At 44.1% G+C, this 18698-nt stretch overlaps 1 protein-coding gene across 6 annotated transcripts in view; it reads left to right on the top strand.

Annotated features, from left to right (window-relative positions):
• MICAL2 (microtubule associated monooxygenase, calponin and LIM domain containing 2) overlaps window positions 1-18698 on the top strand; it is a 906862-nt gene that overhangs the window by 771466 nt on the left and 116698 nt on the right. For all 6 annotated transcript variants that reach the window (XM_086955940.1, XM_086955941.1, XM_086955938.1 and 3 more), the window contains 2 exons: window positions 8920-9012; window positions 15355-15448. In XM_086955940.1, coding sequence (XP_086812066.1) covers window positions 8920-9012; window positions 15355-15448 — 187 coding nt within the window. The remainder of the gene's footprint in view (window positions 1-8919; window positions 9013-15354; window positions 15449-18698) is intronic.

Below are 18698 nucleotides of genomic sequence, written 5' to 3'. Positions count from 1 at the left end.
AGAAAGAGAAGAAGTCGACACAAGAACAGGAGACAAAGTATTCTGAGAAGACGAAGACATAGGGTCAATAGAAAAAGAAGTTAAAGGCAAAGGAGTAGAAGGCAAAGGAGTTTGAGGCAAAGTTGTAGGCAAAGCTGGCGGCCCTAGAGAAGGCTGCGCGGGAGGTGGGAGAACCAACTGTGGAAGAACCGGTGGCTGGACAACAGCAGGAGGCACAATAACTGGAGGTTGCGGAGGTGCCGTAGCACTCTGCATATAAGGGGGTGGTGAACTCAACAAATGCGACATCAAAGGATCCTTTTCAGAGTCCTTTGTCACATTCGAGACAAGAGGTGGCAAAGCCGGATAACACTTATCAATGGCCAAGCAACGCTGTCTATCTGACACCTCAATCTCACGATCTTCTTCATCTTCTTTAAACTGCCTAGCAGCTTGCATTATCGATATATTCTTATCTTTTCTATCTCTTTTAGCTTGCTTAAGTTCTCTCTGTTTGGCTTCCTTACGCCAGAGGCGGAAAGAGTCAAACATCGCCGGCCGGGCTTTCTTCTTAAATAGCTTAACCTCCAAATTATCTAGGATATCTGATTCGAAACTACCATTATGCGGCCATTTTAAGACACCATCTTTCCTTGTATAGCGGGCCCATTCTTTATTATCCGTAATGGGACCCACTCCATGCTTTGAATAGAGCTCATAAGTCGGAGTTCCAATCGGAGGTATCGGACACGAGTCCTCCAATCGGGAATCCCTGTTACAAATACAACAAAACAAATTCCTAAGTTTGCTAAGACCAGGCATCTTCGCTCACTAATCTAGCTTCAAACTTCAAGGGGTTATCTAACACGATACACTCGCAAATGTACGAGCCCCTCGGCTTTAGTTTTTGCAAAGACCAAATCAAAGAATCCAAGAAACAAAACGAAGTGTGGTAGCGACCCACTTATACTTAACCAAAATGTCTTGTCACGCCACCAGAAGACTGTCTATCGCCTTGCTCTACAAATCTTCACAAAAGGGTCCAAGACAGGGCCACAGTCAGGGCAGCAGTCCTTCGTAGCCGTCGGAAAGGGGAAGCCTCGCAGCAAAAACCTTCAGTCCACATTCGACATGCCGGGGTCGATGAAGTGGGGGCCCTCTTCCAGAATTTCCTCATGGAGCTCCTCACGATCCTCGGGCTTGGATCGGTACCGCTGAAGTCGTCCCATGTTGGGCACCAGTTGAAGAACCGGGCTTTTAGAACCCAGTGGCGCCAGGGGCACGCCCAAAGTCTTCGGATTCACCTGTCTTGGTTTACAGAGACACGGAATACTTCTGGGTGGCGTCAGAGACAGAGTTTATTAGCTGCAGCAAGTAACAGTGATCCTAGAAACACAGCATGGTGGTATTTCAGGAGACTGCTCAAATTCGTAGAGCAAGACATGTCCTTTTATACACAATTTTCACATTCATAAACATATACTCCCACTGCGCCAAAAGTTAACCAATGAAATACATTCTCAAACAAAGTATCACATGACGAAAAGCTCAGTTTGCAATGTCCCAACCCAGAGTTTTCAATGGGAATGTCCCCAAATCCAATCTCCTCAACCAGGACAAACCCATAATTGAAAGGCACAATGCATGTAATAAAGAACATAGGAAAGGAAACAATGTCTGATAGTGAGCAAGATAAGGCAGGTGTAAGGAGACTAAAAGTTAACGAGGTCCTGAACAATGATTCGTAATCTCAGACAACGATCAAACCAGGGAAATTGACTCGGCAGGGTCAGTTTCAGGTGAAGGAATCAGATTCTTACAATTCACCTCGAAGTCAGGAAAGACCCTGTTAATGTGTAGAAATACGTGAAGGCCAGGTTGCTTCGTTCGTTCGACCACATTTGTCGGCCTGCGTGATGGCAAGACAAAATGGAGGCCTTAAACAAAATGGAACCCATGTTCGAAACGAAATCTCCAAATACATAGCGAACTCGCTAGCTAACGTGACGAATTCACTCCACATTAGCCATGAGCCCAATGGTGCAAGACAACTTTTGTGACGTCACTTCGTGTCGTATCGTCACTTCCGCTGACAGCGTCCCCCCACTTCTTTTTTTAGGACTTGTGCCCTGGATATTCTTAAAGCCAAGCGGAAATCTCTGATAAGTACGATCTATCAATGATTTTGTAAATATAGGAAAGATGACAGCCAGCGCCTGACACTTAAATGGAGAAGAATTGCTCTCTCAGGAGGTATCACCATTAGAAATAGATCAGAAAGACTGTGGAAGGTGCAGTGCATTATGTTCAGCTAAAGCTGCAGCAGCTCAAAACTATTTGCATTTTACATTATACACCGGATCGATTCACGAGGTGGGGTGCAAATGTAAATTTGGATACAATCAGATGCCTTAAGTGTAGATGCCAAATGTAATTTTTTTGTAATAGTTTTATATAGCGCAAACTAGACCTGAGAAATCGGGTATCAGAGCGCTTTACATGAGCACCTGTTTTGTTACATATGGACACATTCATTTTTGTTAGGCACGGGGAGATTAAGTGATTTGCCCAGAATCACAGAATGTTGCGCGTTGCTGCCGAGACTCGAACCCGGTTCACCAGCTTCGAGGTCCACTGCTCTAGCCGTAAGGCTACATAATCTGCTGATATCATACACATGCTGTATACCTGCCCAGCTTTAAAGGAAGTGGGCCAGATAGCCTCAGCAGGGTTAGGATATGAGTTACGGATGTGATTTTAGGATATAGAATGGAGTATGACGTTGGGTTGAGGACATTGTTTTCTATACTTCTTGTATCTGCCAGGCTTTGCATAGCCAGGTCTTGAGTTTCAGTAATTGCCCCAGGGGTTATTGATTGGTGGGCAATGATCCGGCAAATATATGATCTAGAGCTGGTTCTAGCCAGGGCAAGGAGGCCCGATCTCTCAGGAGGCTCGACAGAATGTGGGAATGGTTCATTTGAGAGTCCAGATCTTAACAAGGCAATTAATTAAAAATGTGAATGTACTATTTAATTTTTTTCTTTTCCAATCCCACCTCCCTTTCTTTTAGCGACTTAAACACTTTTATGTATTTGGCATGGTGTACCCATTGCTTATCAAAGGGGTGTATGGCTTGATCATTACTGATTCAATAAACAATTAAAGTAAAAAATAAAATACATTCCTAAAAGGGACTTTTAGTCAGCAGGCTTCTTCTATTGATCGTTTAAATTGTCATTCACGTTTTACTTCTTCCACAGTATACCTCATGGGGTCCTAGGTCAACCCACTTTACTCATTGGCTCACTACACTTTGCGCGGCCACACAGTTCCTGCGTTCATTGTACACATCCACATAAAATAGTTCCTTTCTCTTCCATGACAATGCTGGCTGAAAGTGTGCTTACTTTATTTTATTTATTATATTAACTTTAAATACTGACTATTTACTTTTCCTGTACTTGTGGTACCCAGTTAGATTATGATTTATTTCCTGTTTTCTTTTTAATGTTGGTCTTATAAAGTACTTAAGTGTCATTGTATGTGATTTGAGTGCTTGTTTACATGGCAATTTATAATTTTCTTTTATTGTCTGAAATGCATAGAACAACCGAAAGGCTTATTATTTAGAAACTGCTAGTAAATCAGCCACACCAGTATTTTTTTTAATGCGACAATTTTCTTGCAATCATAGGGTGGCTGCCACATTTTCTTTTTTACTTTTATTTTCGTGGCATAAATGTGCAATAAAAAAATTAAAAAGAAAAAACTGATTGCACCACATTACCACGAACAGACCTATTAGGTTTGCACTGTGTGCCAATTTTGACAATCATCCAACCCTGTTTTAGAAAAGGCAAACTTCATGTAGGGCATAACATTTTTACACAAAGCCTGCAGGGCCATCTTTAATTCATGTGCTCGAATGAGTCAGCCTGGTGCCACATCGTGAAGAAGAATACACATGTCGCTTGGTAACACCTTTAACATAACACTGAAGCCAGGTAAAATATGAACTTTGACTCAACGTTAATAAGCATTGCAGGTGGCATTTGCATTAGGAGTTATCAGTGATGCCAAAAGACCCAGGCAAGAATTAAGTGACAAAATACTTAACTGAGGTCAACTAAGGTGAATAAATTAAAACAATAGGCTTATGGTTTAGCTGAAGGCATTTGGAGTTCCAAAAAATGTTCCTTGATTAAAGTGTTTCATTATGTGTCGACTTATTACTCTAAATGGAACACTAAAAAAAAAACCAATAAAAAAGTGACTATAGAGTGGATGTCGTTGCCCATAATGCATCCTGCACATTCCCTTGGTGATAGTCGTTAGAAGTTCTGATGTGTACCCCACAGCATGAATTGTAGATGCACTTTCTGGTTATTACTTAATGTGTCTTACATTTACATGCTCATAGAAACCAATTTTGGTTATTTGCCTTTTTTCAGTAATATAATGTGAGCTGTTTTTGACATTTCAAATCGCTACATGGTGCTCTGTAGATGTGAACTTCTACAAGGGGGTAAAAAGACAAGCCCAGTGATCCACATTTTTTGGGTACTAGGTGCAAAGAGAAGGACCTCTAGAAATAAAGGCAATTTATTTCAATGTTGATTAGCATAATAACTGTAAGGAAACACATAGGGCCTAATTTCAATGTCGGATGGAAAGCCTCTGACCGACATGGAAAGTTTACACCTGACCATCGAATTACATTGTCGGCAGTCAGATTGTAAACTGTCCGGAGAAACCAATCCGGTTCTAACGGGCTCAAGGAGCATGTGGCCAGTCAGAAACCGTTCATAATCGCTTAAGGACAACATTTCTGTTATCGGGATTATGCAGTGGCGGCTCGTAATGTCAACGAGTAGTGGGCGGGCACGCACAAGCACACTCCCTTCCTCCCATCCCTCACAAGCACCCACACACACATACTCACTCCCACCCATCTACATGTGCACTCACACCAATCCATTCACAAGCGCACACATACACCCATCATTCGCTAGCACATACCCTTGCACACACCCATTCAAAGCACACAGCACTAATTCCCATACATTTTTCTTGCGCCCACCACAACTTATAGTATGGGGCATCGGATCAGCCCCCTTTGAGCCAGTGTCTCGAATTTTCGTGAGTTACGGCATTTTTGATTGCGATCCCTGTGCACATTTGCCATAAAATTAGCGCCCTTCATTGTTATGGCTGGTAAACCAGTGTGCTGTTTACATTTTTTTTAATCATTTTTATGAACGTTTATATTTCCTCCTTTTCAGTATAATACAAGGGAACAAGAGCTTTAAAATATTACAACCCCGGCAGGTGCAACTTCGATGACTCCGACAGGTCATACAGCCCACACTCAAACACTAAAATGTGGTGGCCATTTTGTGATGCTTTTTTCATGCAATAAGTTAAAAAAAAAGACGAATTCCTACTACACAGTCACGGCTGGCATTACGAGCGGGTGGTGGAAATGGGGTCGTCGCGCCGCGGAGGGGATGGGGGGGAGGCGGGAGGGGTTTAAGGGAAAAATATAAATAAAATAAAAGTTATACTTACCGTCCGTCCCGCTTTTCCTTACGTCCCGAGACTCCCGACTCCCGCTGTCCGGCTTTTTAAATGCTGCAGCGCTCGTCCTCAGGAAGGCTGCAGGCAGCCTCCCTCCCCTCCACCAGACGCAGCGTTGCGATTGGTGAGGCCGCTGCCCCACCCGGGTCATTTTCTCTCTGTATGCTGCAGCATACAGAGAGAACAGGGAGAGTGGGCGGTGTTTCTCGAGAGCAGGGGGGAGTGGCTTGCCCATTATTGTTCATACTAATTTTTTGGGCAGCTTCAGGCTGCCCAAACAGTCAGTATGAACAACAGTGGGCAAGCCACTCCCCCCTGCTCTCGAGAAAAACCGCCCACTCTCAACCAGGAACTTCAGCTTTCTCGCTGTGTGAGAAGGCAGAAACAGATGGTAGTTATTACATTTATGTTTCTGCCTTCTCCTGCAAGAAAGCAGGGGGGCGGCGCCCAAACTCCCCTATAGAGGAGCCACCACTGGGATTATGATGTCGGTTTTTGACAGCCTTTCCATGTCCGCCTTTCCAACATGGAAAGGCAATCGGAAAGCGGTTTTAGGGGCCCCTGGCCAGGCCCCTTTCTCCTCTGACCCTCCAGTTGTGGCCCTGGGGGGCACCGATGGTGCCCCCCTTTACTTCCCTACACCGTGTGCCTGCCACATGGTACAGAGATGTGCAAAGCATTCCATTGTACAATGGGAGCTTGTGCTGCTGGCAGTTTTGGACCGCCACACAGGCGCCCATTCTAAAATGGAAGTTTGCGACCTCAACATGTAAGGTCACATCCTAATTACAGTGTCAGGACCGCAGAGATGTCGGTCAGAGGCAACTCCGACAACAACGTAATAAGGCCCATAGTGTTCTTTAAACCTCATGAATAAAAAAGTAATTAAATAAATATATAAATACAATGTAGTTTGCATTAGCTACAAAAATTGAAATTAGAGCTGTTGTTTCACAGAAAAGAGTGAGCAGTCTCACATTACCATTATAAGTTTATTTTTCCAAGGATCGCATGTCCTATTTTCTCACAACGTGTATCATGGGTGTCCCATAGTCCCTTAATACAGTGATCTGGAACACAAGTGCAGTGATATAAAACATATGGGCTTGTCACTGTAAGCAAACTTCATCCGTGGGAAGTGTTCATGGGATGATATTCTAAATAGAATGCATATGTGCATCCCATCATAAATGTAATTCATTAAATGTCAAAAATATTAAAAGCAATAACAAAAATGAGACCATTGTGGATTGAAGGTAACTGTTTAGCAAAATTGTAATGTCAGTTGAAGTGTATCAAGCATTGGCAGCACCAGTAACTCTGACTTTTATTAATTGTGCAATGCATTTGTGAGGATTAATTTTACTTCTCACCTGTACATATCTTGGGTGAAGGTCAGTCAATGTAGGGAGGGCCTTTTGGTTGAGCTAGAGGACTGAGCGGCATAGAATGTTTGCATGTTATTAATAATGACAGTGGTGATGTCACCAGTGGTGTCGATGAGGTCAGTTGTGATATCCTCAGCGACAGAGCTAAGGTTTCGTACTGCACAAACTGTTAATGTAAGAAGTCCCTTCAGCAAGTTAAGGCCTCTCTTGAGAAAAGCTAAGGTCATCTATCCTCTCTTCGGCGATAATGCCATCTATATCGCCTGCTTACCATGCAGCTCTCTGTGAAAGCGGATAGCATAGAGCAACCACAAATGTAGCCCTAGACAGACTATCTATTAGCTCGATTTTAAATAAAAGAGCAACTGACCCTAAAAGGCACAATTTTTTGCAGTAAATCACAAGAAGGTTAACTTAAATTTCTTTTATTTAATTGGAAGACGTAACCATTCTCTTGTGCAACATGACGTTTATAATTTCAATTTGGCAACTCTACATAATCTACGCGGCTAAACTTTGATGGAAGCTAAAATGCTCCCACCGTGTCCAACTATGTGCCTCTAGCTAAGCAAATAATTCAATGTAATATTACATTTTGTGCAGTATTCGCATTGCTTAAAGCATAAAGGCCACATATCTGTGGAATAACGCTCCTAATGAATCCTTCAGCCTTAATGTAAGAGAGTAAAACACCAAGATAGTTACCTTGGCCACTAAATCCCCATGTGTCTGATTCTTCATTAAGACCTCTCCCTCCCCATGGGGTCCTGGGCCCAGTCTCACAGTCCCCACAGTGGTGATCAGAGGTGATAAACCTCTAACGTGATGGCCATCAAAACATTCACTACACTCAAAGATCGCACACCAGATTGGCAATTGAATCTGACTTTGTGTTACTTTGTCCTGTCTTTTTCACGATGTTTGAGTTATATTCTTTTCAGGTTTATTACTGCCTGACACACCTGTAAATCTGTGTGGATTGCTTTTTGCCCATGTCCCATTCCCACAACTCCAAAGCCATGTTTTTCCTGCAGCTGCTTAGATTTTGGTGACCGCTTCCCTGCTCACCAGGACCCACTTCTCACCTGTGATCCGCGCTGCCTGCTATACGTTATTACTTTTTGTCGTTTGTTTTTGTCCATATGAAAAATATTAATCGAATCATTTGAAAACAATCCATCAGTTCTATGCTGCATGTGCTTTGGGTTTGGGTTTTAGGACAGAGTTGATGTGGTCAAACCGCGTGGAGCCAGAACAGAAACGATTCACTGCATTAACGATTGTTTTTAGTGGTCTTGTCTGATTTTAGAGATGTTGTTTGGCTCATTAATAGCCAAGTCCTTCAGAGCGCACTTTAAGTCAGATACCGCGGTGCCTTCTTTCCTAGTAGCAGACAGTACAGTCAACAACATGGTCCATCCAATATTTCACTAGTCATTTGGTTTCCTCCGCAAACTGGATTTACACATATTTCCTGTAATTTTGATGTCTTCTTTCAGTCCAAGTTCACTTCTTTCTTGCACCATTCCCTCCCCCTTTTTGTTTCTCCTCGCCCTCCTCCAAATCCCCCTAATTTCAAACACCTTTCAGCCAAAGATTAAGCTTCCGCATCCAATTATAACTCTGTTCATATAAAGCTCACTGATAACCCCTCCAGGAGGTGCAGCGCTGCATAAAGTAAGTGAATGCATAATTAATGTGGAAAACAACGGAGATGAGGGCCTGGGAGACTGGACGCCTGCCAGGGGAGCAGGCAGGGCGTCTGCGCTGCAGAGGGATTCTTTACCCGTGCATTGATGTCTGTTCTGTGGATGGATATGATGGTAGTCAGCCCTGGGCCTTGTTCCTATTCCAGCAGGTGTCTGTTTAACCACACGTCACATGTATCTATGCGATAATAATGTCAGGCATTGAATGAAAGCCTCTTCTCCTGGGAGTTCTAATTGCGCAACTGTGTTTCCTTCCGGTGCAGATGAAAAGGCTTTCCAAACGAAGAAGAAGGCTGGAGCGAGAAGCGAAGCAGAAGATTAAACAAGAGGAGTTAAAACGGCTCCACAAAGCCCAGGTAAAATGAACTCCACTTATGTGAGCAGTAAAGAACTCCTGCCCTGAAGACTCATGTGTAGAGGTGTAATAGAAACAACCTGCGCTATTGTAATGCCAATTAAAGATTAAATAACCGAAGACGACCGAATTTATTTTCAATAAGTAGAACTGGTAATAATAGTGTGCAAGCTTTGTGCCCATAGCAGCCTCACTTGGATATTAAAATAATAAGGGGGACAATACATAGATCACAACTCTAGAGCTGCAACTTATTTCGAACACTTTGGAGAACATATATGTCTAAGGTGCAGTTTTGCACATATATTTGAACAAATCAGTGGATACAAAATTACGTGCTGAGAAGATAAATCAATGCAAGTAGTGTTTTTGCATTTCTCAGGGGGTGTAAATGGACATCAGTAGAAATGGCATTGCAAAACTAGAGAATCTTAAATAGTGCAGGGTCTCGTTTGGGAACTTTATCTCTAATTTATGTTCGGCACCCAAAGTGCAAATATTTTTAGGTAGAATCTCCTTCTCAACCAGGCTCCTGTGCCCCCAAGCTATGCAATTTTATTTGCACAAACCATTGGCCTTAAGTCACAATACGAAAAACAGAGTGTATTATTTATTTATTTGTCTATTATTAAATATAGATTTTTGGGGATTTCCAGAAGAAAAGAAAATGCAAAACACAATTTTGTAGAAACCCGATTTTGATCAAATGTAAAATTCTTCAAGAGTTTTCTACAGAAAATCTGCATGTTTTGATTGAACGCGATCTGCGGAATGGTCTTTACCTGGCTGGCTAATTAATCAAAATAAGTGTACATTCCAATCTTTCAAAGTGGGCAGATTTCTAGCAGGCGAGAATCCCACAGAAGGTGTCGCACATGTCAGAAACTCGCAGGCACATTCCTGGCGATGTTTTTAACACCTGCAATGCCCATATTAGATACGTGCTAAATGGTTTAGAGCATAGAGCTGTATCTGAATCCAGGACTGGAATTTTTTTTTCTGAACTTTTCTTGCATTTTCAAAACTACTGCAATCACACTTAGCATACGGTAGCCTCAGGAACCTCAGATAGTAATAATATCCTCTAACCCGGTGCCTCTCAATCAACATGATTTGAAGAGCACGGCCAATCACCCGTGAGGGTATCCAGGCGCTGAAGATCTCGCAGTGGAGGCTCAGTGGAATAGCTAGGTCTTGAGTCCTTTCTTGAATTCCAGTAGCGAGGGTGAGGTCTGGAGATGTAGAGGGAGGGAGTTCCAGGACTTGGTCACTAGGTATGAGATGGAATGACCTCCGCTGTGGCTTTGATGTATACGAGTGGTATGGGCATGGTGAAGGGAGGCAGAGCAAAGTTGTATGAAAAATATGTGGAAATCCAGGTGGTGGTTTATGTAGCTGGTCCTTTGTTGTGCAAGGATTTGTATATGTGGATCAGTATCTTGAAGTTGCATCTCTTCTGAATGGGGAGCCAGTAGAGCATCCTGAGGTGGGGGTGATTTGGGTCTGCTTGGGGAGGGTCATGGATGAGTCTGGCCACGAAGTTGTATATGGTCTGTGGTCGCCTTAGAAGGTGCGAGTTGATCCCTGCGTAGCCGTAGTCAGGCTGGCTGGTGATAAAGGCTTGGGTGACAGTTAGTATATTGTTGACTGGGAGCCATTTGAAGAATTTGCAGTGCATGCAGAGAGTGATGAAGCAGGTGGAGGAGAATGTGTTGATCTGGTTTCTCATGGTAAGTTTACTGTCCAGGATGAGGCTGAGATTGCGGTCATTCACCGTTGGCGTGGGTGAGGGTTCTAGTTTTGAGGCCACCAGAAGTCGTTCCCTGGGTTGCTATTGTTCCTGAAGATCAGTACTTCAGTTTTTTTGTGTTGAGTTTCAGGCAGTTTTCTTTCATTCGCTCTGCAATGCTCGTCATACACCCGTGATAGTTGGTCCTCGTGGTGGAGGGGTCTTCTGATAGAGAGAAGATGAGCTGGGTGTCGCCGACATAGTCTATGATGTTTAGTCCCTGGCTTCTGCTGATGTCGGCTAGGGGGGGGGTGGTCACATAGGTGTTGAACTGGGGAGCCTGAGGAAATAGCCTTGAGGGAGGCCGCAGATGGTGCTTTTGTGTTCGGAGGTGTAGGGAGGCAGGTGGATTTTCTGGATTCTTCAGGTGAGGAAGGAGGTGATCCATCTGAGGGCCTCTTCTTGAATTCCACTGTGCTGGAGTCTCTAGATAAGGGTGTGATGGGATACAGTGTTGAATGCAGGTGAAAGGTCGAGGAAGATCAGGGCTGCCATTTCTTCTCGGTCAAGGAGAGCTCTAATGTCATCAGTGGCAGCGATGAGAGTAGTTTCAGTGCTGTGGCTGGTGCAGAATTCAGACTGCCCAATCCTCTCTGTTGCTTTATTATTTTTAGCAATGTCCTCTTCGCCAAAAGCAACCCATGCTTTACCCAGGACTTCATACCTCTGGCAAACTCCAGTCCTTAACAAGCCCTAACATTGCAATCTTCAGGATGAGCTCAAGTCACAAGTCTAGCATCTTCTGTAAGACAATGACCACCCCTGCCTTGAGAGCCTGGATCACAAAGCATCACAAACCACTGAACATGGTCCATCTTCCACAAGAGGCAACTGTAGTGATCTCATGTGAGACTGGTGTACCCTCCAGGGATTACAATTCATAACATGCTCACAGAGAAAGTAATATTAATAATAATGCAATTTCTGCTGTGCATGACTAACTTATTAGAGGTTTCCCAGCTGTCAGTACCGGTGTCCAAACCCCCCTACATCCTGCTCTGAAAAAAACAGGTTTTGAGTTTTTTCCTAAACATTTCTTCTGACTGGGCCTGGTGAACTGCTAAGGGCAGAGTATTCCACAATTTGGGTGCAAGGTAGCCAAACGACTTCCTGTCCATGCATACTTTCCTAAATCTGGAAACTATAGCCAGAATCTCCCGGATGATTTGAGGTCCCTCTGGAGTACAAAAGGACTAACAAATGGTTGCAAGTAGCATGGCCCCTTCTTATTCATAGTTTTATAAGAAAATCATAATATTTTAAAAGCAGCTCTTTGTCTCACCAAGAGCCAATGGAGCTACTTGAGCGCAGCATTCATGGGCGCACGTCTAGGCAGATTCAAAATAAGCCTAGCTGTCGCATTCTGCACTCTTTGCAGTCTATTGAATCTGCTGTGAGTCACTCCGAGATATACAATATTACAGCAGGCCAGCCTTGACACTATCATGCCCTGAACCACTGTCTTCCTGGATTTGACAGGCAGGAAGCAAATGATTTTTCTGGGCATTTTCAGGAGTCCAAAACATTTTCCCATCACCATCGAGATTTGTTTATCAAAAGATAATTTGTTGAAGATAATTTGTTGTCACCCAAATGCTAAGCTTTTTGACCTTTGGTTTGGCTTTTGGTACAGGACCTAGCTCCTTGGGCCACCAAGCAGTGAACAGATGTTTGTCTAGTTACCCAAGGTCAAAACCCCCGTTTTTTCTGCATTAAGTTGAAGGCAATTTAAGTCTATCCGATTGGCCTCTTCAGTAAGGCAGAGGCTTGAGTAAGTGGCGAACTGAGAAGCATTTTTGATGGAGTGATAATGAGCTGTCTATCTTCAGCATATGACGCAATCGAGAACACAGAGCTCTCAATTACTTCTGCCAACGGTCGCACATAAACATTGAACAAGGTTGGGTTCAAAGAGGAGCCTTGTGGTACCCCCTGCTTCAACTGGAGCACCCTTGACTGATGGGGCTTCTGTGCCACAAGAAAGGTTTACCCTTGTAGAAAAGAAGCAACCAACTGCATATTTTTATATCCTACCCCACATTCCGAGTCTGTCTAACAAGATGTTGTGGCATACAGTATTGAACTTGGCAGTGAGATCCAACATCAGCAGTGAAGCAGATTCACCAGCTAACAAAATTTGGCACACTCTGTCACCAATAGTAGCGCAGACTCAGTACTATATGAAAGGTGGAACCCAGATTGGGCTTTATCTAGTAGGTCATGGAAGTCTGTACAAGCTGAGAAATGTTTTTTTAAAGTTCTTTTTATTAGTACATGCTCAGTAATCAGTGCAATTAGGAAACAGTTAGATCGGATAATCATATCTTCTTTTTCTGTTCAACCAATAGTGTACAGGTATTTATGATAGCAACTCACAACATTTTGTGACAGTGCCTACAATACTTCCTTTATGAACCCCTATAAGTCTGCCAGGCTCCCCATATCCTCTCCCATTTCCTTGGGCACTCTCTACTCATATATTGTTTGTTCTGCCTGCCAGCACCAGTCTAAAATCAATTTTCCAATCCACTATTGTCAGACTGGTGTTGCCCTCCATCTCCTTGCAACATTTCACTTTACAATTCCTGATGCTAACGCCAACCATTGCCTTGTATGTCTTGGCCAATCTTCCTCCCTAGGGACCATAAGTAGAAACCATTTAGGCGCTAGCAGTACTTCTACACCTGTGACTGCCATCAACACCTCTCCGACCCTCTGCCAGTATATTTGTAACTTTGGGCATTCCTGTATCAAATGGTAAAAAGTCTCATCCAGTCGACACCCTCTCTGACACCGTGCATCCTCACTCCTTCCCATTCGATGTAGTGCTGTACTGGGGTAGTATACTTGATGAAGGACCTTTAACTGCATTAGTCAAAACCTTGCCCTTATCGCTACCTCTCTTGGACATTTAGTGCCTCCACCCATTCCTCAGCTTCAAGATGACCTACGTCAACCTCCCAAGTTGCTCTTAATGAACCCAATCTGTCTGGTGCATTGTTAACTATTTTTTATATAGCACGGAAATAGCCTTTTCGTGTTATGACTCGGTCAGTACTCTGCCCTCTAAAAGTGAGGCCTCTTCACATATATATATATATATTTTTTGGAGCGGCACCCCCTTTGCCCGCGGCTATTCTGTCCACCCTGTATGCTGGTTCCGCTTGCTACCGGAACATCCACCCATTTACTGTTACTAATTGAGCTACCCATTAGTAGCCTCGGATATCAGATACTGCTAATCCCCCATCATAGACCCCTTTCTGCAGTTTCCGTAGCGCTATCCGTGGTGAGCGCACTCCCCACAGCAAAGATCGCAACTCTGCACCTACTCTTCGAAAGAATAGGGAGCATACTTCATACGCCGTGTTTTGCATTGCATATGGTAAACGGGGAGGGTCATCACCTTAAACAATTCTACCGCCCATAAATATATATATAGTTTTTCTCCTTTTTCATACGGGTGCCCGAGAGAACAAGAAGCATCACTTCATTGTGGGTCTGTCTACTTGGTACATATAACTTTACAACCGGGAAAGGCATTTACGGCTTAGAACATATATCTATCTCTATCTGTCTCTTTCTCACTCTCTCTCCGTATACATGTGTGTGTGTGTATATCTAGCTATATATATATATGTGTGTGTCTTTCTCTCTAGATATATGTGTGTATATATGTTTATATAAGTACAGTTTAGTCCATCAATATCGAAATATTTATCCTTCCATATTCTCACATTGTCAATCAGAATCAGTAAAGGAAGAATGAGAAGGGCCAAGGTTGAGGCGCAGCGAGAAAGAGAACAAGAGATAATTGGTTGTTGGGGGGTGTGAAGAGTGGGTGCATTGAAACTACGAGGGTATTGCTATTTTTCAGCAGTTTGTAGCCTAGTCCTCTTGGCACGTGGAGTTCTTCTTCAGGCAGCTAGATCATGAGGTTGTGATAAAATGAAGGTTCCCAAACAGGGAAATGTTGCTTTTGTACACTAGTCATGTGATGGCCCCGCAAATATGTTCTCTTGCATTTTATTTTACACCCATGCCTCACTTAAGAATAGGATCCGGCCATGGTGACACGGGAAGACAACCTCAATGTTAATGCTTTAATTATATTCCGTCACTCTTCGACACCTGTTCTCTAAGGTGTGTATGCATACTTTTAGCATTCAGGTGGTGGCCAATGTTTTATTTACTGTTGGGGTGGTATTGGCATCTAGTGCCTTTCTGACTGTTTTCCTCAACATATTTGTTACATTTAACAGGCATGGCTGGCCTAGTTAACATGAGCATCCTGATTTCTTGCACAATGCTCCGTCGTCTCTTTCCTGGGTGGTATAGACTTTTCTTGACATGTTTAAGCTCATAATCTCCAGGTTGCCAACAATTAAACCCCCTGCTCCCTGCGCAGCATTTTGAGTAGTTGTTTTTTCACAAACAAAGTAAAAATATTAATCAATGACTGATGGACACATCATTATACGTCTAATTGTTTGACTGTATTTTAACCCATGTATGTATTGGGCCATATAATCAGACGTTTCCCTATATTTACAGTCTATCCAGCGTCAATTGCAAGAGATTGAGGCGCAACAACATGCATTAGAAATACAAGGAGTTGAGCTGGAGAAAGCTCTGCGTGGAGAATCAGGTACATATGATTCTAATGCATGTTCATAAAAATGATAACAAAGGTCTGCTGGACTGGCTGGCATTCATGGTGTCCTACTTATTGAGAGGAAGCTAATTCTGTCAAAGATCTTTTCTGTCTGAGGATTCCCTCTTCCATTTTCAAACCTCGAATTTACCTCTATATGTGGGTAGTTGTAGTTCATGGGTCCCTCCTGTAATAGAAACTCTAGTGTTCAGTGAGGGAATAGTAAACACACAGGGGCCCATGACGATGGTGGTTGGCCAAGCATCCAACACTCATCGATGCAGGCAGGTGACTGCCCGACAAGACATTGGTGGTCCCAGTCACCTAATTACAATGTGCTCGCCAGGCTGACCGGCAGAGAAGTGCTCAACACTGCGACTTGTGCTGCTGCCCTGGAAAAGAGCCTCAGCAAGAGCCGCAGTGTTGTTGAGCACTTTGTGCACATTCATGCACCGTGTGCCAGCCACCATCTGGTGCCTGGCATACGGTGCATGAATGTGTGTGGGGACACATTACAGTGACTCATGGGTACGGGGGTCTTACGAGGGCCCCCAAAGTCTACTTGTTCATTGCTGTGGGACTGCCATGAACAGGCAGTCAGAAAGGGATAGCCCAATCCCTACTGCGGCACCTGCACAGGTGCCACCCCATTGTAGGGATTAGGAATCCAACCACTGTCCCAATGGGATCTTTGATCCTGACGGAGACGGAAGTCGTACCCCCGACCTCTACATTCTGACCTGCTGCATTGCAATGCAGAGGTCGGACCGATGCCCTAGATGGCGGGTGGACCTCCACTGACGACTGATGAGGCCCACAATTGCTAAGATGTGCTGTTAGCTACAGAAGTACTTGGCAATGTTGCCATTATGTACATATACTATTGTATTGCAATGGGCAACTGCACTACTCTTGCACCTCTCCGTGGAGGATAACAGAATAATACAGCATGTTTCTCCTGTTCAGAGGTGCAACCACAGAAGATGCTACATTTTCCCAGCAGATAGTCCACCAGGTTCTAAATAGCAACTTGTGTGCAGGGATAAACAACGGTGTTACCACACACATTTTAATTGTGAATGAAAAGAAGCTTTAAGTAGGCCACTGGATTTTGATATGTAGGATCTTTGAGCACATTGGATGGACTGGACTAAAACTCCCAGTGGCTGTGCCCTTTCAATGAGTCTGGTGCCCTGGAGGCTCTTAGAAATGTCTGTGCCCCTTTACAAAATGAGCACCAGGTGGGCACGTAGCATGTGCTCCATCTTCCGGCTCCTGCACCTTCACAGTGGATCTCATGGAGCCTCTTTGCATATGTGCTTCTTTTGGTAGTATGGGGTATGCACATATGCAAAGGCATTTTTTTCTCTTGGATGTGGTGTGCCCTAAGTGAATGAGGAAACAAAGCACTGGATATTACAGAAGGGATCTTGTGGCCTTTTTGTAGCATCATTCTGCAGTCCCCTGGTGACATACCGTCTGCAGGGCCGTTTGTTCAGGAGGTGCACATTCGATAATCTAATGCATGGTCTGTTTCAATTTGGAATAAGGTAACAGAATTAGTAAATTCTGTCAATTACGTTATTGTGTCGAGATGTCATCAATATCCCTGCTAGAAATGGCAGTTTAAAAAAAATAGACCTATTTACATTGAGTGAATGTTATTGGGAGGGGTTTTAATGTAATCCCAGGTGGGTTTTAGGCAAAACAACGACTCCGTGGCAGAGTGTAGTTAACCGGCCCCTCCAACCTCCCAAAGTAATTCTAAAGTAAGAAAAAAGGCACTTACCTGCCGTGGCTGCCTCCTCCTCGCCTTGGCCGTTCTCCTTCCTCGTCCTGGCCGTCCTTCTTCTTTGATAACCCCTCGGTTGTACGTCTTGCAAGTGCGCATGCGCACGCGCAAGGATGAGGATGAGAAAGGTGAGTGGCCATGGCGAGGGGGAGGCACCCAGAGCAGGTAAGTGCCTCTTTCTTACTTTAGAATTACTTTTGGGAGGGAGCGGAGTTTCACAGAGTTTTTTCCAACTCCGTGGAACTCCGCATAGATTCACTCCGCCTGCTCCACCTGGGGTTACTTTAATGTGGTGCAGCAGTACCTAGTAACTGGCCCAGTATAGAAGACGGTGTGACTCATCACATTAAAGGGTGCTTGAGGAGTTGGGAGGGCATTAACTGTCTGTACCAGGACATGCTCCTTTGGAGATCATTGTGCAGCCAAGCAGTTGATGGAGCTTAATAACCTCCTTACTGTGAACGAGTGTGTAGTCAAGTGGTCATGTATTCCAATCTGCAAAATGAATTACAGTAGAGGCCAGACTACCACAGCCTATACAATCCATACACACTGGAGGGCACAGTTGGCAATGGAATGGAGTTGATACCTCTAGTCACTGTGACACTGTGCACCACTACACATCAGAGGACGCTGATAGAATGGGAAAAAAAGAGTCCACACCTGTACCTTACCCAATACCAGCCCATGTTTTGGAAACTGCTTCATTTTTTCAATCCGGCATTTGTAAAAATATTTGAGAGGAAGTGTTCCAGCCACACGCTACCTCATTGTACCACGTGTCAGTGGAGGGCATTGGGTGGGACAAAAATGGGGCTAATGGCCTGACCCATGGCCCAGGATGCAGACAATTTGTTGTATGTTTCCACCACATGCCAAATGTGCCTTAGTTGAGGAAAGTCTGTCACCTCCTACCCCATGCATCAGCACGGGGGCGGGCATTAGTGGGGGAGAACACAGATTAAAAACCTGGACCCAGACCACTGCAAAGGGGTGAGTCACCACAGTTCATAGTAACCCATGATGATGATGATAATGATGATGATGATAATGACATTTATAAAGCGCTTGGTTACACTTTACTAGTGTGTCCCCGCGCTGCTTTACATAAGCCAAGGAAAAACATCATTCTCAGGTCACCTCCCCGTCTGAGGGCAGCAATAGAAGCTACTCATTTGGAAAAAGGAGAGTTTTCAGCTTTTTACGGAATGTCACCTCCGATGTCTCCATTCGAAGCCCACACGGGAGTCTATTCCATTGCTGAGCCGCCATAAACCTCAAGGAACGCCCACCCATCCTTACCGTCCTGACTCTGGGGACAGTAACCTGTCCCATCCCACTAGATCTTAGTTGGCGGGAGGGGACATACGGGCTCAGAAGATTATATAGGTATGCGGGCCCCTTCCTTTGTAGGATACGATGGCACACACAGAGTGCTTTGAACTGGATTCG

Source organism: Lissotriton vulgaris, chromosome 2_1 (genome assembly GCF_964263255.1).
Source record: "Lissotriton vulgaris chromosome 2_1, aLisVul1.2, whole genome shotgun sequence".
NCBI classification, from domain to species: domain Eukaryota; kingdom Metazoa; phylum Chordata; class Amphibia; order Caudata; family Salamandridae; genus Lissotriton; species Lissotriton vulgaris.
The sequence above is the reverse complement of the archived record's forward strand: the minus strand, read 5'-3'. Positions and strand labels throughout refer to the sequence as shown.